This window comes from Bufo gargarizans, unplaced genomic scaffold (genome assembly GCF_014858855.1).
Source record: "Bufo gargarizans isolate SCDJY-AF-19 unplaced genomic scaffold, ASM1485885v1 original_scaffold_1704_pilon, whole genome shotgun sequence".
Lineage (NCBI taxonomy): Eukaryota > Metazoa > Chordata > Amphibia > Anura > Bufonidae > Bufo > Bufo gargarizans.
The window spans coordinates 89,964-110,355 of record NW_025334474.1 but is presented as its reverse complement, the minus strand read 5'-3'; the positions used below and the strand labels follow the sequence as shown (position 1 = coordinate 110,355).

Below are 20,392 nucleotides of genomic sequence, written 5' to 3'. Positions count from 1 at the left end.
AAAACTGGTGGGGGAGGGGGGGCGCACTGCGCCACCAATGCTTAATATTGGGGGGGGAGGCGCACTGCGCCACCAATGCTTAATACTGGGGGGAGGGGGGCGCACTGCGCCACCAATGTCTAATACTGGGGGGCTTGGGGGGGCGCACTGCCCCACCAATGAAGCTTAATCTCTAATTTATTCATATACAGGAGGCGGGAGCTGCAGGATCACATAGACGGCCGGCTCCCGACCTCTATGAGCAGTAGCTGCGATCCGTGGCACCTGAGGGGTTAAGTACCGTAGATCGCAGCTACCTTTCATAGAGGTCGGGAGCCGGCTATGTGATCCTGCAGCTCCCGCCTCCTGTATAGGAATAAATGAGAGATTAAGCTTCATTGGTGGCGCAGTGGCCATAGCTCCTCCCCTCCTCTTGTCCCCTGTCCTTCCATTGGCGGCAGCAGCACAGGGGGAGGAGACACTGCTCCTTCTTCCCTGTGCTGCTGCTGAGGGAACACGGAGAGCGCTGGCAGCAGCGCGATCTGTGTTCCCCATACGCTATCGGCAAAATAAATACCGATAGCGTTCAAAATCCTGAATATCGGCCGATAATATCGGTAAACCCGATAATCGGTCGATCCCTATCCTCAAGATTGGGCAGCAGAGTCTCATAAAATGACATATTTGATACTCTTTTCATTATCAGTTTCCGTACACATGGTATGTACATGTTGCAACTATTGCTATTACTATAATATCTATCAGGATAATGATTCCCAACTGTACAAGTGCCTGTTTCCAGTTAGTGAACCAGCCAAAATACTGATCCCAAGGGTTATCGATACCGGAGTTTCTTTTGAGCTCGATTGATAAATCCTCGAGTTTCTTTATTGCCAGTGTGACCTTACCATTAGGGCCGGTGTTGTTGGGTATGAACGTGCAGCAGGATGAGGGGTCCGTCAATACCTTACAGACACCACCTCTTTCTGCAAGTATCATATCGCGTACATGCGGTTTGGAAATGTCATAATGGAATCTGCCTGTAACTGTTCTGCTACACCCTGTAACGCATCCCTGGTGTAGTTTACAAACCTTTGTTGATTATAGTTAATATAGTTGATCCAGTCTACATTTTTGTTGATTGTTATGTGGGGAATTATGGATTCAAATCCTGCTGCCCTCTGGCCTTGAATTCATCAGGGACCTATCTTGGGACGCCTATTGGGTCTATATACACTTGAGGATCAAAACTACCCATGGGGAGTGATCTTTTGGTCCTTGTTACTTTTCCTACTCTAGGGGTCTCTTGTTCACTAAATATGTGTATAATCATTATGGCTTTAGCAAGAGCACATTCACCTTTCCAGGAACCCTCTAGTCTAGATATTATCTTTTCATCCCCACAGATCCAATATACATCTCCAATCGAGTATACTTGATTCTGTGTGAGGGAGGTATCTGTTTCACTGTAAGTTGCACAGTATCCTTCAGTGAAATTACCCAGGGATCTTCCTTGATCTCCCCCTCTGTGGCAGGATAGATATGTATACCTGCACCAGGGCGGGGAGTTTTTATGAGGAGTCAGTATTTTTGCTTCCATTCTTCACATGCAGGCTGGTTACTAGATGAATTTGAGAATAATTGCAAAAAACATTCCACAACACTAGAGGGCAATTTTAAGGGCACAGTACCTAGGTGAGGCTTAGCGGTCCCACATATATAACAATTACTTTTATTTACTGAAGCTGCACTGTACTTCATCCATTCTAACCATAGGTTGGCATCAGAGAACCCAGTTTCTGCTGCCAGGGTATCCTCATAGGTAGGGTCAGAAATAGCCAGTATGTTTCCTAGGGACTGTATATGGGTTTTTAGAGGGTATGTTTGTTTCTGAGGATTGACACATCTCTTATTTCAAAGTGTTTGGTGACCGTTGAAATCTTTGCCCCCCCCCATGTTGTGAAAGTACCATCCCAGCCTGTTATCTCCTTCATCACCTTTGTTGGGGTTTTCTATGTTTATAATTATTTTCAACTCGGACACCATCTTAGGGCATGCCCACCCTGTAGGATATAGGCTAACATCTATGTGACAGTCCCCTCCATTGATAATTTTCATTCTACTAATCAAGGATTTACCTTTCTTATCCTTTCGATTAAGGGCATTCTGTGGTTTATACCCCCAGTCTTCTCCTGTATTCCATCCTACTGACCCCCAGTATGCGCATCTATTACCCCAATAAGGGTCAGTAATACAGATATAAGCCTGTCCATTCTTATAGTGGTTGCCGCATCTCGTGTAAGGACTGCACTTCATTATGCTGCATAAACAGAAGGAGTAAGTTGCAACGTGAATACTGGAGGAATTGTACCAGAAGGTAGTGATTCCACCTTTCTGAGTTATAGCAACTGAAGCTTTGTTATCCTCCGGCAGAGTGATTAGGATCATCAGTAATCCCACAGTCCAAGTGGACCGTCTGTGCCATCTTCCAGAATTGAGGGAGTGCATCCTGGTGGAGGTCAGAGCTGTCCGCTCCCGTTAGTACCTCACTTTGTCCTTTTTCGAGGTCAGGACTGTCTGTCCCTGTTATTACCTCCTTTTGGGGTGCCTCCTTTACCAGTTTTACTCCGGTGGCGTGGACCCAGGTAGGTGCTTCTTCTGTAAGTACAGCTGTGCAGGTCACGGCTACCACTGTAGTCGGTGGTCCATAGGTGAAGTCTCCTGTGAATTGTCCTTTCTTTAATTTCTTTAACATAGTACATAAGGCCGAAAAAAGACATTTGTCCATCCAGTTCGGCCTGTTATCCTGCAAGTTGATCCAGAGGAAGGCTAAAAAAAAAAACTGAGGTAGAAGCCAATTTCTCCCACTTGAGGGGAATAAAAAATTCCTTCCCGACTCCAATCAGACTAACTCCCTGGATCAACGACCCCTCTCTAGTAGCTATAGCCTGTAATATTATTACACTCCAGAAATACATTTATCTGCACGATATCTTCCACTTGGAATGGGTGAGTTGGTTCCTGTTGAAGACAAGGAGACTTAGGCTGGTTTCACATGGGCGTTGCGGGAAAAGGTGCTGGTGCGTTGCGGAAACATGCGCAAGTGCAAAACATTATAATGCGTTTTGCACGCGCGTGAGAAAAATCGGCATGTTTCACAGAAGTTCGGGTTTGGCATGGGGGTTGTGTAGATTGTATTATTTTCCCTTATAACATGGTTATAATGTTAACAACCATTTCAACAAAGATAAACCATCTGTTACATCGGCCTCCTCTGACACACTGCACAATAACAAACCATCCACGTATTGCAAGAGTACAGAACCCGGGGGGAGCTGGTGCCATGGTTTTAAACTGGCTTGGAGGACAATGCTGTACACTACAGGTGAATCAGCATATCCCTGGGGCATCCTGCACCAGGTGTGTTGACGACCCTCAAAGGAAAAAGCAAAAAAGGAGTCTGCTTGTCAACTGGGATAGAGAAAGCATTTTATAAGTCTATCACGCTGAAACAGACAGCATCTGCAGGGATGGCTGGGAGCAACTGAGAAATGTCTCGGCTATCTCTGTTTACTCATTGGCTCCTGAACTTTTGTAACTATGTGTGGGGGTCTGTATCTTCCTGATCTCAAAGCATCCCACTGCCTCCTTCTCATATAAGTGTTTCTCAAAGTCTTGTATTTTGTCTGATGTCCATGAGGAAACACTCTGCTTTACAGTCAGCATGAGATTGCGAAGGAGAACTAGGCTGTCACTATTTGCAGTCCCTAGTTGGGAGGGGGAAACTCACACTTAGATTTCCCTCCACCCACTGTAAGAAAATTCACCAAATGACAGAGTGATAATATTACAGTAAGATATGTTCTTACACTTACCACCAGAACAATATCTCTCACACAAACAGATGAATCTTAACACTCTATGTATCTTATACTCTAAATATAGGTATGCGTCAAACCAAGGTAAGTCAGGTCTCCCTGAGACTGTTCTCTTACATGTACCCCTGGTACTAGAAAATCTCTGTCGACAGTTAGATAAAGTAAATAGATCTCCCTGAGATCCTATGGTGTGTACCTGACACAAAACAACTCCCTGAGACTCTATGCCGTGCGTGGCACTCCAAGTGCTGGCCTTATTCATGAAAGTACTCAAAGTACATTTTATAAACTCCCTGAGTCTATTTTTAAGGCTTAACAATGTATCCCGGATACATAATAAAAAAAAAACTCACGGGTAGAGATGTGGCCAGTGCCCTCGGACCGGGCAGTGGACAAAAGGGATGTCTCTCTTACTGGACACGAGGATGGCCTTCTCTATCCCGGACGGAGCCCCCACACTGAAAGGATTTGGACCTTTCTGGACCTTTATTATGCTATCGCTTGGCCTTGTATAGGCAGTAGAAAAGTTAGCATAACAACAGCTTTAAACCAATCATAAAAGATAAACATTGGTGCTCACACACATACTACCGGAACATCCTTTTATGGTATGTGTACGTGCAGTAAGCAGAAAAAATAGGTTTTAATCAGTCACATATAAGAATATACGCAGTTGTGCCAAATGACCCTGAATAAGGCAAGAATGTTTGTACTAGTTCTGGGAGATTCCCAGAATCTGTCCTGGGACAGATAAGAAAACCTAACTCACAGCAGGGGAAGGTGAAACAGTGCGTGGGTGAGATGTTATAACAATTCTTTACATATTTAGAGAAGACAAGATGGAGTCACATTTCTCTTCAGTTTCCTCTTTGTTCTTTGGAGGACACAGATCCCACATAAATTAGATTCTTCTTTTGCATCTTATTCCCTTCTGATGTGCTGAGCTGAGGTGGGGGAGTTGGGGTGCTTCCAGTGGTTCTTTTGTAATGTTTGTGATTGGCTGTAACCTCTTCTTTGTCTTTAGATGTTAGCCCGTTTGCTGAAGAGCACACATCCGGAAGACTTACGAGCTGCAAATAAACTTATTAAAGAGATGGTGCAGGAGGTGAGAGAATTCTGCCCATGTTTCTTGATCATGCCAGGTATTGTACTTAACTTCTCATCATCTGAGCTCTTCTTTCATCATCAGGACCAGAAACGCATGGAGAAAATTTCCAAAAGAGTAAATGCCATAGAAGAGGTGAATAACAATGTGAAACTACTGAGTGATATGTTGAGTACCTTCAGAGCAGGCCAGTCTTCTGAAGGCAGCGAGGACCTAATGAAGGTCAGTGTAGTGCTGTAGACACAGGTCAGCCGGCCAGAGAAGCCTTCTTGTATCAGTGAACTATATCTCTTGGGTGGCAGGAGTTGTATCAGCGATGTGAGAAGATGAGGCCAACACTCTTCCGCTTGGCCAGTGATACAGAAGACAACGATGAGGCTTTAGGTAAGGGAAGGAAGCATCTTGTCATAGATTAGCACACAGGCATTTCAGAATTAGGGTACTTTCACACTAGCGGCAAGACGGATCCGACAGGCTGTTCACCCTGTCGGATCCATCCTGCTGCTATTTCGCCAGACCGCCGCTCCGTCCCCATTGACTATAATGGGGACGGGGGTGGAGCTCCAGCACAGCACGGCAGTTCGCGGTGAGAGGCCGCCGGACTAAAAACTCGGAAATGCAGTACTTTTAGTCCGGCGGCCTTTCACGGTGCACTGCCGTGCTGCGCCGACGCGCCACTCCCATCCCCATTATAGTCAATGGGGACGGAGCGGCGGCACAGCAAAATAACCACCCTGTTCACCCTGTCAGATCCGTCCTGCCGCTAGTGTGAAAGTAGCCTAAAACAATGGGTGTTTTTTTCTTAGTGGGGAATGATTAAATACGATGTTATAAATGGGGGCCTAATAGGAACCTGAAGTATGTTTTATGGTCTTAGAGGGGTCTGCTGAAGACATCACGGTCTTTAACCAGACGACTGGACCAAGTGACCATATTTCGCTGTGTCCATTATATATTTTCTAGCGGAAATCCTGCAGGCTAATGATAGTTTAACACAAGTCATCAATACTTACCGGCAGCTGGTGAAAGGAGAAGAAATCAATGGCGAATCTGCTTCTGGTAGCATGCCAGGTGAGTCCCGAAATCTAGGCCTTTGAGGCTTCCCTCTAGTTTTACAGTTGTCTGTCTAATCTTCTTTTTGTTATTTCCTCAGCTAGCAGTTCTGCCCTGCTGGATCTGTCAGGATTAGATATGACTCCATCATACCCTCCTGTTCCATCTCAGCCCTGTAAGCTGAGCCAGCTGTCCTCCTCCACATCTCTTCTTGATGATGAGCTCATGTCCTTAGGTAATAAGCTACTCGAAAGGTCAAAGTCATGTATACAATGGAAACAGTGGCTCAGTGCTTAGTTCTGGGGTCCTGATTTCTAATCTTCCCACTATTTGTGCCGGCAGGTTGTCTGTACTTTCTGTGTTCTCAGGGATTTCCTCTGAATTCTTTGGTTTCCTTACACTCCAGATACCTACTAGCAGGTTGTCAGAAGGTAGAAAGAGTAGTTTATTGTCTGTGAAATCCTAAATTAAATTACGAAGACTTTTTTTTATAAGCGGCATCCATCACCCTTTCTGGTGCTTGTACCACAGTCTTGCCAGCTCCACGTCCACATTGTTCTGGCACAGCAGAGGCTTTCTCTGCCCCCTCTGTGTAGGTGACGTGATGAAGGGGACTGGCAGTTCCATGAGTAGGCATCCTGTTCTCCATTATCCCTGAAGCACAGACAAAAATGAGGAGGAAGGTTCTCTGCATGTGTTGGATAAATTACTTTTCTACTGACACACAGTGTGCGTCTTAGGCCTCATGCACACAACCGTACTTTTGGTCCATCTCATCCTTTTTTTTTTTTTGCTGATCGCACACGGACCCATTCATTTCTATGGGTCCACAAAAAAATGGACAGCACACGGATGACATCCGCATCTGTGCGACTGACCCACAAATTGTTGAATCCGTCCTATCCTTGTCTATTTTGCAAAGAAGAATAGGCTATTTTACAGTGCGGCCCGCGAATATTGTGAGATGCACACAGACTATTTTGCCGATCTACCGACCACAGAACGAAGGCCTTAGGAGAGGTAGATTCTAGTTGGGGCCCGCAATTGATCTGAGTTGTGACAATCCCTAACCCTTTACAGTGCTGCAGAATATGGTAGTGCTATATAAGCAATGGAGGATAAGTAATACAATCATTTGACACTACAATTCCCACCTGGCTGTACATTATGTTCCCCATAAACTCTGCTGGGTCTCGTTGCAGGAGTGTGTGCTATGTGATGACATTGACAGGCATCAGTCTCTTCACACCGCTCACCAAGAAGGCAGCTTGAATTCCCTGGATGGCCTTGAAATCGCTGCTGTTCCGATGGTGCCCGGTTCCCTGCTGTTCTCCAATTTCTGCTCCTATCGCAACCCAGCAGGAAATGTTTAGGAATGCCGCTCAGTCAATCACTGGCTGCAGCAATGTCCCACCTCTGGCAGTGATTGGCTGATCGGAATTCCCAACAATTCGTGTTGAGAACAGCAACTGAATTGTTGAGACATCACCGTGGCTATCCTGGCTTTTTTTTCTGCTGAAATACCCCTTTAACCTTTTTTGTGACCCCCCTTCCCCTCGGGCACTAGAGGTGTATAGAGCTGGCTTCATATGCATTATTATATATACAGTTGGCACCTGGCCGCAATTCCCCGAATCAGCAATAACCCTAAGGCCTCATGCACACGGCTGTTGCCCGGCCCTGGCCGTATTGCGGTCCGCAATATGCGGCACCGGCTGTGTGCTTCCCGCATCACGGATGCGGACCCATCCACTTGAATGGGTCCGCAATCTGGAGCTTACGGTGCGGAGCGGAAGCACTATGGACTGTTCTATTTTTTTTTTGCGGTGTAGACGGATCACGGACCCATTAAAGTTGAATGGGTCTCGATCCGTCCCGGCCGGCGCACGGACATTGCCTGTGCATTGGGGACCGCAAATTGCGGTCCACAGTGCACGGAACAGCTGCACAATGGCCGTGTGCATGAGGCCTAACCATAAGATGCTACGGTCAATAGCAACTGTATCATCTGAGCGGTTAGACAGAGAACCCAAAATTGCAGGGCTCTGATCAGTTGCTATAACTCAGGAGCCTTGTGAAGACACGGCCTGACAGGCAGCAAGTGAAGATCCCATAGGACTGCCGTAGTACTCTTGCAGTCCTATGATACAAGCAATCAGAGGATCGCATGTTCAGGTCCTCTAAGGCAGGCATGCTCAACCTGCAGCCCTCCAGCTGTTGTAAAACTACAACTCCACAATGCCCTGCTGTAGGCTGATAGTTGTAGGCTGTTCAGGCATCTGGGAGTTGTAGTTTTGCAACAGCTGGAGGGCAGCAGGTTGAGCATGCCTGCTCTAAGGAAACGAAAAAAACATTCAACTCACCCCCTTTCCTCATTTTGGTATCACCGCTTCCAAAAATGTCTGAACTATTAAAATCTAAAAATATTTTTCTTGTGTGAGGAACACCATTTTATAGTGATCTTTCCCCCCTCAAAAATTGTATGAAAGGTTAATGTACCCTCCAAATGGTACCACTAAAAACTAGAGCTCATCCTGCAACAAACAATCCTCACATGCAAGTTTTTAAAATTTATTTTTTAAGTAGTAAAACGTAATAAAAAACCAATAGAATGACTGTAATGGTACGGACCCAGAGAATGAGCTCATCGTTTTCAGCATATTTTATTTTTATTTTCTCCTACAAAGATTCCCCCCCCCCCCCCCCAATTTTTCAGTGCAAGATATAGTGAAATAAATGATGCCATTAAAATATAACTTGTCCTGCAAAAATTTGCTCTTATAAGGCTGCGTCAATGGAAAAGTAAAAAAGTTAAGGGAGGGTTAGGGTTGCCGTTTATTCTTCTGTTCTTCTGATCCGTCATGGAGAAAGCAAATCCTGTATTTATAAGCATGGATCACAAGAACAGCTAATTCCAATTCTGGAGCAGTGTTTCTTGGGTCTCTGGTGTGTTGTTGCTCTGGACGTAATAACTGGGGTGCTGATGACTACGTCCACATGTAGATAAACACGTCACTGCCAAGATGAATGTTGGTGGCCCCTTGTCAATGTCCATAAGGAAAAAGAGCGGAACAGCACAAGAAAACCCTAATATAACAAAATAAAAGGGATATTGGGAGAGCTAACTAATTAAAATGGCTTTTATTGACCCTAATAAAATAAATGCAAAAAAAGACTAGCAGGTAATGCGTTTCAAAGGGGACTCCCTTATTCATCAGAGAATTCTAAGAAAAGATGCTCCAGAATAGGCATTGCAAGTATTTAGTAAAGCAGCTTTTCGATTGATGCCCAGTCTTCTATTTAAGTAGAAAATTGCATCTTCTTCCAAATATAACATTTCTGGATTAACCCTCTTAATATTCCACATTGTGCCATTCCTCTGTCGTTTCTCATAGAAATACATGATCAAATTGACAACTGGGTTTACCAGTTGAGATGTCTCACTGTGTAGGGAACACACCACTTTGACAAAACAGTGTTAAGGAGTTGTAAGTTTATAAATTCTAGTAGGAGTTAAAAGAAATTGTCTATAATGCAGGTACTAACAAGAGTAATGCAGAATTGTTCTATTTGGAGGGATACCTTTACAGCATGTACCTAAACAGACAAGTCAGGAGAGCTGCCTGGTCCTCTTTAAGTAGCAATTAAAGAATAAATCACTGGCAACTCACTGGACTGCCCAGACTTTGCAGTGACTCCATGCATTCCTATGAATTTAGGTGCAGCCCTAACCCTATGGCAGATTATGAGGTTGCCGACAGTAGAGCTGCACGTGAGCTCCAGGTTCTGGCTGGATGGGTTTATGCCAGGAATGTATAGAAAGCTGTCACGGTCTGTCACTCACCTTCTGCATTATCTGATCCTAGGATTAAATGACCCCTGTCCCCCCTGCACAGACTCTGGAGACTTCCTCGTGGAATAGCTTTCAGGTAACGAGCACAGAGGAGCGCCAGCATGTGCAGACACGTGGCTGATTGCTTGCCATGTATCTGTGGGAATACAGGGTGGTTTCTGTGTCAGGACAGGGTGAGCAGGGGTGATATGGAGCCTTCAAGTTAGTGTCTAGTCTTTTCCCTGCTGGGTGTCCCGTCCCCAACACACCTACTGTTCACAAATAACAATTTGGATCTTTTTCAGTCTTCAGCATCAGACCATGAAGATGCTTCACCCGAGAAGGTGTCATCCACGATGCATAATGCACCACATTCCACCAAGGCTCTAGAGGGACCTAGACCTGCTTGGAAAGACCTTGCTGCAGCAATCCCTGCCACCCAGCGCACTGCATATGCCATGGTAAGATCAGGTAGCAGTTCAGGTTTATCTCAAGTCACCAGGTGGGGGAGGGGTTACTCTTCAAACAAGACTTAATAACAGAGCAACCTTAAATTGCACTAACTTTTTAAACAACTTCTTCTCAAAAGTCACTTATGGGGAACATGAGCAAATTTAATTAAAAATGTTCATTGTTATCCATCCTAAAAACATTTCTAAAAATCTGCTGTCCACTCGCTGTCACTAGGTGATTCCCATCTTAGCACATAAGGAAACCGAAGAAAAGGGCTCTGTCTTTTTTCACTGGCTGGCTCTGGGGCTCGTTGAGCTTCTGAGCTCAGTGCAGAAGCCCTTTCCCCAACCAGGGCTCGGAGCTTTACACTGCAGATTGCTCAGCATTTCAGACTGCTGTTTTCTGTGTATGATGCCACATATTCTCTCCACATAGCAAGGGCTTTTCTTTCCCTAGTCATTTATACCGTTCATTTATGAAGTGCTTGAGTGCCTCTGCACATTTTTCTTTTAGCTTCTTTATTAGTCACCACCTCTCATAGTCCCTGCCCCATCTGTGCTTAATCAATTTAATCACCAGTATACCTCCAGTCATGGTCCTGTATAGCCATTACAGGACCAGTCCGTCTGAGTATGATCAGTATGCCTCCCGTGTGACCAGTACACATCCAGTATGAGCAGTTAATGTGCTTCTAGCTACAAGGAGATTCACTCAAAAGGAGGCCTCGAATATTCTGTATAACTCTCGCTAGGATAAAGCGATCTGAAGAAAATAACATGCAATATGCTTCTTAGTATTTGGCGCTTCAAACAACCTGGCATGCCCCTGATTTGGAGCTATGAGTTAGACGCCAGAGAGGTTGTATAGTATTGAGCAGCTCGTCTTCATGGTGTGACCCTATCGGGTCACCGACAGACTTCTTTGGGATATGCCTTGCAGATTTGAAGCAAAATATCCATTGTGAAATGCTGCTGTTCCCCCGATACGCTTGCTGATACATTCAGGAACATGAAGAGCCATGTCAAAATGTATCTGGCAGAGAATAGAGATCACTTCCAGCATCGATTACTCATATGATTTTTTTGGGTCCAGATTGCTTTATCCTAACAGGAGTTACAACAGAATATTCGGGGCTCCTTTCATGTAATTTCCTGCCATGTAGACTCTAATACCGCTATAACAGGCAGAGGTCTGGAAGGTGGTGCCATGCTTCAGTGGGAATATTGAGTGATCAGGACTCATTCTAATAGGTTTGATTATCTAATTTCAGGGAGAAGACCCAGCACAGCTGACTCTCCGAGATCTGCAGAGTAAAGCTTCATCTGCACCGATGCTTCCACAGCCCCATGGACTAGGAGATCCGACATTCATTGCTCCAGGGCAGCCATCCCCAGGAAAATGGATATCTCCCTTACAGCTGTAACTGTGCCTCTGGAGTCTATCAAACCGAGTAAGGATCAGTAAGAGAGGTGGCATCATCACCCATTTATCCCATCTATGCCCAGCTTGGGTAAATGGACATCCCAGCAAGGGGTTTGTGTCTCATGACCTCTCTCTAGAAACAGAGTGGGAAGCCTCTAACAAGCACTAGTGGCCACATTCATTTAAATGACTGCCGCTGCACCTTTATTGTATTACTTGTCTGCCTCCTGTTTTCTGTTCTCACTGTATTTTAGCCTTAGTCTCCATGCATTCTAGTTGCCTCTGCTCTTTGTTTGCGGCAGGTAATATCCTCCCATCACTGTGTACGACCAGCACAGTTTCCGCGTGCTTTCCACTTTGCTCAGGGCGCACCTGCAGGGAGACCAGATATCCTGGTGGTGGTGATCTCCATGCTGAGTACAGCTCCACTCCCTGTTACTGGAATTAGTTTTCAGGCTGCTGTTCCTAAGGTTGGATGGCATTTGGCATCACATAAATTGTTGACGTCTCACACACACTTTGTGTATCTTTAACAGTTTTTCTGTCTTATAGACCATGAGAGTAAAATTGCAGCCAGCGTCTGGCACAGAACTTCCAGCATTCAACCCAATCTTGCCTCCATCTGCTGTCACTCAGGTGCTGCTGCTGGCCAACCCGACACAGGTAAATGCTGTCCCCCACGATCAGTTAGAGCAGGGATGGCCAACCTACGGCTCTCCAGCTGTGGTAAAACTACAACTCCCACCATGCCCTAATGTAGGCTGATAGCTGTAGGCTGTGTAGGCATGCTGGGAGTTGTAGTTTTGCAACAGCTGGAGAGCCTCAGGTTGGCCATGCCTGTATTAGAGATTACTTATCGACCCTAACCCAAGCCATACACCTACATATCATTCCTTCTCTATATGCCTAGTTGATGGATGTGTCCGTTTGAATTTTGCCTTCTTGATGCACAGGAAAAGGTTCGCTTACGCTACAAATTGACCTATACCCAAGGAGAGCAAACCTTTGATGAAATGGGAGATGTGGAAGACTTTCTCCTGTGGAAAAGTGGGGGCATCTGTAGGTGAAGTCTGCAACGAAATGAAGAGGAAAATGTTGTGGCACTTGCTGATGGCTGGAGACCCAACATGGACTGCACTACCCATCAAGCTTTCTGACTCGTTTGGTTGCTCTTTAGTGTCCCTTCCTGCTGTTACACCAAACCCAGAGGCAATGTGAGATGTCAATCTTTAGGTCTACTTTCATTTTCCTTTTCCTTTGTTAAGTCCTTCTGGCATCCTTGTTATGGGGTAGGTCTCAACTGTTCCTGCAGCATATAGTAAATGAGCTCTGCTGCCACCAAGTTCTTACCCCATCTATATGTTATATTGTCTTTGTCTAATATACACTGATTTCTATGGTTTTGTAGATTCCTCAGATGAACTGAATGTTCAGTGTTCATCTCCATGTTTTTTCTCAGGTGCCCTCATTGGCATTGTGTTTACTCACTACTTAGGGCCCAGGTAGTATTCGAAAAAGCCTTGACCTAAACTTCATGTGTGATTTTGAGAAGCTGTCACTTCCTGACCCTGAGGCCTTTCAGGAAACTTTCCATTAACTTGCTGCATGTACTGGCACTTTTCAGCACCAGTGTAGCGAGTGTCTGCGCTGTGAGCCCCTTTGTGTAGCACACAACTTTGACAATTAACCACATTACATGACGTCTGGAAGAAAACGAGAAGGAGAACATCAGCCAGTACATTTCACACAGGAAACCTGACTAATCCCATACTTAGGATCAACTTGACATGCTAGATGCTTGGACCCTATTCCCTGATTGACTTGCTGCTATCTAGTGTGAATGTTGTGTGTGGCAGTGGATGTGAGTCAGTCATAGCACTGAGGGGACCACTTATTTTTACTATTTAGATGCCTTTACTTTGACTTCACCTACACATTTCCTCAGTGTAGTAACTGTCTGCAGCATCCTGTGTTCAGCCTCCGGTTGCCTGCTCGGTGTGGTCTTATGAAATTATGCTTGTGGCTTTTGGGTACTGCTACATTGTGCTGACCACTTCCCCTCTTGTCCTGAGTCACAAGCTGCACAGTTCCCCTCTATGAGCTGAAGCCACTTGCATGTGAGCGAACACTGACTGGCAGGCTCCATATTCACTATATGTTCACTGCAGCCAGGCCTCCTGATGCCATGTAGTAGGAGTTTGGTCTGTGCTCACGGTCCTGCAGTATTTTGTACCCAAAGCAGGTTCAGATGCTCACCATGAAAAGTAGCCAGGGCTCCTGAGACAGAATGAGTAATGTCTGTGTTCTAGGGCTCCTACAGTATGGTGTACCCAATATGACCACACCAGTCCAGACTCTCATGTACCACTTGCAAAGGCTGTAATAATCTCAGCATGTGATCAGTGACTGTGACAGCAACTTGTGCCTCGATGCTGCTGTTATGCGGGTGGCAGGGGTTAGGGTAGCTGTAGAATAGGGAAGTTATCGGGATCTCGGGCCGCAGCTCCACTCCCTGACATATTTTAACAATAAACATTCTTATCGCTTGTTTCTGAAAGCAGAAGTTTCCCAGAAAACTCATGCAGTGGCTTATCCTGCAGTATACCGAGGCTGTGCTTCTAAATAATCCCTCCGGCAACTCCTTTATTCCACAATCACTTTTACCATCAACTGAATCTTTGGGTACCGTTCATGTGTTTGGAGTTAGCATGACAGCAAGTGTAAGGTCATTAGTACCGAATGTAATAAAGGAAGCCGCTCGATGTGGGTTTGCTGTGGCTTAACTAATTGGTAACACAATCTATTCACATTAACGTTTGTTATAAGGATGGCCCACCTTTGTTGTGAAGTCAGAAAGAGCTGAAATCCTTAATGGAGCCCATCAAATTTATCACAGTACATTATAGAATGTGATTGCAATAATTCAGGTTTTATTGAATGTTCTCCATAAAATTCAGAACTAAACTGCACTTCGACACCACTTATGGGTTAGGGTTGCCCTTAACCTAAGCAGTAACTAAGCAGAGTTTAGTTATGGATTTTATGTAAATGTTTCACTAAAATCAGAAATATTTTATAGCAGTCGGATGCTAAAATTTGGGTTAGGGTTAACCCTAACCCTTTTTCACCTTACTTTGAAGTCCTGCATATGTCCCTACCATGTCCATGCATCCTTATCACAGGGGCCCTGGCCAATAATGCATTATATGGAGAAAAGTATTGGGACACAGCCCTTAAGCTACTTTCACACTTGCGGCAGAGTGATCCAGCAAGCAGTTCTGTCGCCGGAACTGCCTGCCAAATCCGGCAAACATAGGCCAACTGATGGCATTTGTAAGACTTAAAAATGCCCGATCAGTCAGAAAAATGCATTGAATGCCGGATCAGTCTTTCTGGTGTCATCCGGCAAACTGATCCGGCATTTATTTTTTTCACCTTTTTTTTTTTTTTTTCGGTCTGCACATGTGTAGACCGGAAGGACGGATCCGGCATTCCGTTATTTTGAATGCCGGCATTCAGGCAAGTCCTCAGTTTTTTTGGGCCGGAGATAAAACCGTAGCATGCTGCGGTTTTATCTTTTGCCTGATCAGTCAAAATGACCGAACTGAAGACATCCTGATGCATCCTGAATGGATTACTCTCCATTCAGAATGCATGGGGATATACCTGATCAGTTTCCGGCATTGAGCCCTTTTGACGGAACTCAGTGCCGGAAAAGAAAAAAACCGCCAGTGTGAAAGTACACTTAATCATTGAATTCAGGGGCTTCATTCAGTCCCATTGCTACAGGTGTATAAAATCAAGTACCTAGTCTAGCCATGAAGTCTGCCTTTCCAAACCTTTTTGAAAGAACTCACTCAATTCGAGCCTGGTAGTGTAAGGCCTCATGCACACGACTGTTGTGTGCATCCGTGGCCGTTTTCCGTTTTTTTTCGCGGACCCATTGACTTTCAATGGGTCCGTGGAAAAATCGCAAAGTGCACCGTTTTGCAGCCGAGGCCGTGATCCGTGTATCCTGTCCGTCAAAAAAATATGACCTGTCCTATTTTTTGACGGACAACGGTTCACGGACCCATTAAAGTCAATGGGTCCGTGAAGATGCACACAAGATTGGCATCCGTGTCCGTGATCCGTGGCCGTAGGTTGCTTTCATACAGACGGATCCGAAGATGCGGCACCCTGCAGGGGTTAATTGTACTATCATATCCCCCTGTAAGAGATCAGGGCTGCCAGGCAGCAGGGGGCAGACACACCCCCCTCCCAGTTTAATATCGTTGGTGGCACAGTGTGCGCCCCCCCATCGGGCCCACCGTCCTCCCTCTAGTGTAAATGTTGGTGCACAGGGTGCGCCCCCATCGAACCCCCCTTCCTCCCTCTATTGTTATAATCGTTGGTGGCACAGTGTGCGCCCCCCATCGCCCCCCTCCCTCTATAGCAGTAACAACATTGGTGGCCAGTTGTGCGGCCTCCCATCTCCCCCCCCCCCCCGATCATTGTGGCAGCGGAGTTCCGATCGGAGTCCCAGTTTAATCGCTGGGGCTCCGATCGTAACCATGGAACCAGGACGCTACAGCATCCTGGTTGCCATGGTTACTTAGCAATAGTACAACAGTAAGATTCATACTTACTTCTTGCTGCGGCGATTCTGTGTCGGCGGGAGCTCCACCTACTGGTAAGTGACAGGTCTGTGCAGCGCATTGCTAAAGAACTGTCACTTACCAGTAGGAGGAGCTCCCGACCGGTCACAGACATCGCAGCAGCAAGCAGGTAAGTATGAATCTTCTACTGTTGTACTATTGCTAAGTAACCATGGCAACCAGGGCTGCAGTAGCTTCCTGGTTGCCATGGTTACCGATCGGAGCCCCAGCGATTAAACTGGGACTCCGATTGGAACTACGCTGCCACCAATGATCGGGGGGGGGGGGGGGGGATTTAGGGCCGCACACTGCCACCAATGTTGTTACTGCTATAGAGGGAGGGGGGCCGCACACTGTGCCACCAACGATTTATAACAATAGAGGGAGGAAGGGGGGGCCCGATGGGGGGCGCACACTGTGCCACCAACGATTTATAACAATAGAGGGAGGAAGGGGGGTTCGATGGGGGGCGCACACTGTGCCACCAACGATTTATAACAATAGAGGGAGGAAGGGGGTCCGATGGGGGGCGCACACTGTGCCACCAACGATTTATAACAATAGAGGGAGGAAGGGGGGGCCGATGGGGGGCGCACACTGTGCCACCAACGATTTATTACACTAGAGGGAGGAAGGGGGGCCCGATGGGGGGCGCACACTGCCACCAACGATATTCAAACTGGGGAGGGGGGGGGGTCTGCCCCCTGCTGCCTGGCAGCCCTGATCTCTTACAGGGGGATATTATAGTACAATTAACCCCTTCAGGTGCCGATCTTCGGATCCGTCTGTATGAAAGCAACCTACGGCCACGGATCACGGACACGGATGCCAATCTTGTGTGCATCTTCACGGACCCATTGACTTTAATGGGTCCGTGAACCGTTGTCCGTCAAAAAAATAGGACAGGTCATATTTTTTTGACGGACAGGATACACGGATCACGGCCTCGGCTGCAAAACGGTGCACTTTGCGATTTTTCCACGGACCCATTGAAAGTCAATGGGTCCGCGAAAAAAAACGGAAAACGGCCACGGATGCACACAACAGTCGTGTGCATGAGGCCTTACACTACCAGGCTCGAATTGAGTGAGTTCTTTCAAAAAGGTTTGGAAAGGCAGACTTCATGGCTAGACTAGGTACTTGATTTTATACACCTGTAGCAATGGGACTGAATGAAGCCCCTGAATTCAATGATTAAGTGTACTTTCACACTGGCGGTTTTTTTCTTTTCCGGCACTGAGTTCCGTCAAAAGGGCTCAATGCCGGAAAAGAACTGATCAGGTATATCCCCATGCATTCTGAATGGAGAGTAATCCATTCAGGATGCATCAGGATGTCTTCAGTTCGGTCATTTTGACTGATCAGGCAAAAGATAAAACCGCAGCATGCTACGGTTTTATCTCCGGCCCAAAAAAACTGAGGACTTGCCTGAATGCCGGCATTCAAAATAACGGAATGCCGGATCCGTCCTTCCGGTCTACACATGTGCAGACCGAAAAAAAAAAAAAAAAGGTGAAAAAAATAAATGCCGGATCAGTTTGCCGGATGACACCAGAAAGACTGATCCGGCATTTCAATGCATTTTTCTGACTGATCGGGCATTTTTAAGTCTTACAAATGCCATCAGTTGGCCTATGTTTTGCCGGATTTGGCAGGCAGTTCCGGCGACAGAACTGCTTGCTGGATCACTCTGCCGCAAGTGTGAAAGTAGCTTAAGGGCTGTGTCCCAATACTTTTCTCCATATAATGCATTATTGGCCAGGGCCCCTGTGATAAGGATGCATGGACATGGTAGGGACATATGCAGGACTTCAAAGTAAGGTGAAAAAGGGTTAGGGTTAACCCTAACCCAAATTTTAGCATCCGACTGCTATAAAATATTTCTGATTTTAGTGAAACATTTACATAAAATCCATAACTAAACTCTGCTTAGTTACTGCTTAGGTTAAGGGCAACCCTAACCCATAAGTGGTGTCGAAGTGCAGTTTAGTTCTGAATTTTATGGAGAACATTCAATAAAACCTGAATTATTGCAATCACATTCTATAATGTACTGTGATAAATTTGATGGGCTCCATTAAGGATTTCAGCTCTTTCTGACTTCACAACAAAGGTGGGCCATCCTTATAACAAACGTTAATGTGAATAGATTGTGTTACCAATTAGTTAAGCCACAGCAAACCCACATCGAGCGGCTTCCTTTATTACATTCGGTACTAATGACCTTACACTTGCTGTCATGCTAACTCCAAACACATGAACGGTACCCAAAGATTCAGTTGATGGTAAGAAGTGATTGTGGAATAAAGGAGTTGCCGGAGGGATTATTTAGAAGCACAGCCTCGGTATACTGCAGGATAAGCCACTGCATGAGTTTTCTGGGAAACTTCTGCTTTCAGAAACAAGCGATAAGAATGTTTATTGTTAAAATATGTCAGGGAGTGGAGCTGCGGCCCGAGATCCCGATAACTTCCCTATTCTACAGCTACCCTAACCCCTGCCACCCGCATAACAGCAGCATCGAGGCACAAGTTGCTGTCACAGTCACTGATCACATGCTGAGATTATTACAGCCTTTGCAAGTGGTACATGAGAGGTCTGGACTGGTGTGGTCATATTGGGTACACCATACTGTAGGAGCCCTAGAACACAGACATTACTCATTCTGTCTCAGGAGCCCTGGCTACTTTTCATGGTGAGCATCTGAACCTGCTTTGGGTACAAAATACTGCAGGACCGTGAGCACAGACCAAACTCCTACTACATGGCATCAGGAGGCCTGGCTGCAGTGAACATATAGTGAATATGGAGCCTGCAGCATGTCAGTGTTCGCTCACATGCAAGTGGCTTCAGCTCATAGAGGGGAACTGTGCAGCTTGTGACTCAGGACAAGAGGGGAAGTGGTCAGCACAATGTAGCAGTACCCAAAAGCCACAAGCATAATTTCATAAGACCACACCGAGCAGGCAACCGGAGGCTGAACACAGGATGCTGCAGACAGTTACTACACTGAGGAAATGTGTAGGTGAAGTCAAAAGTAAAGGCATCTAAATAGTAAAAATAAGTGGTCCCCTCAGTGCTATGACTGACTCACATCCACTGCCACACACAACATTCACACTAGATAGCAGCAAGTCAATCAGGGAATAGGGTCCAAGCATCTAGCATGTCAAGTTGATCCTAAGTATGGGATTAGTCAGGTTTCCTGTGTGAAATGTACTGGCTGATGTTCTCCTTCTCGTTTTCTTCCAGACGTCATGTAATGTGGTTAATTGTCAAAGTTGTGTGCTACACAAAGGGGCTCACAGCGCAGACACTCGCTACACTGGTGCTGAAAAGTGCCAGTACATGCAGCAAGTTAATGGAAAGTTTCCTGAAAGGCCTCAGGGTCAGGAAGTGACAGCTTCTCAAAATCACACATGAAGTTTAGGTCAAGGCTTTTTCGAATACTACCTGGGCCCTAAGTAGTGAGTAAACACAATGCCAATGAGGGCACCTGAGAATAAAACATGGAGATGAACACTGAACATTCAGTTCATCTGAGGAATCTACAAAACCATAGAAATCAGTGTATATTAGACAAAGACAAGATAACATATAGATGGGGTAAGAACTTGGTGGCAGCAGAGCTCATTTACTATATGCTGCAGGAACAGTTGAGACCTACCCCATAACAAGGATGCCAGAAGGACTTAACAAAGGAAAAGGAAAATGAAAGTAGACCTAAAGATTGACATCTCACATTGCCTCTGGGTTTGGTGTAACAGCAGGAAGGGACACTAAAGAGCAACCAAACGAGTCAGAAAGCTTGATGGGTAGTGCAGTCCATGTTGGGTCTCCAGCCATCAGCAAGTGCCACTACAACATTTTCCTCTTCATTTCGTTGCAGACTTCACCTACAGATGCCCCCACTTTTCCACAGGAGGAAAGTCTTCCACATCTCCCATTTCATCAAAGGTTTGCTCTCCTTGGGTATAGGTCAATTTGTAGCGTAAGCGAACCTTTTCCTGTGCATCAAGAAGGCAAAATTCAA

General features: G+C 45.8%; 1 protein-coding gene and 1 pseudogene across 1 annotated transcript in view; one reads left to right on the top strand and one right to left on the bottom strand.

The window, feature by feature from the left end:
- Positions 1-4,838: 4,838 nt before the first annotated feature.
- LOC122923542 lies at positions 4,839-12,785 on the top strand (annotated as a pseudogene).
- Positions 12,786-18,546: 5,761 nt separating this feature from the next.
- The window catches only part of GGA1 (golgi associated, gamma adaptin ear containing, ARF binding protein 1), a 55,489-nt gene continuing 53,643 nt past the window's right edge, over positions 18,547-20,392 (bottom strand). The window contains exon 17 of the mRNA XM_044274374.1: positions 18,547-20,366. Coding sequence (XP_044130309.1) covers positions 20,256-20,366 — 111 coding nt within the window. The 3' untranslated portion in view covers positions 18,547-20,255. The remainder of the gene's footprint in view (positions 20,367-20,392) is intronic.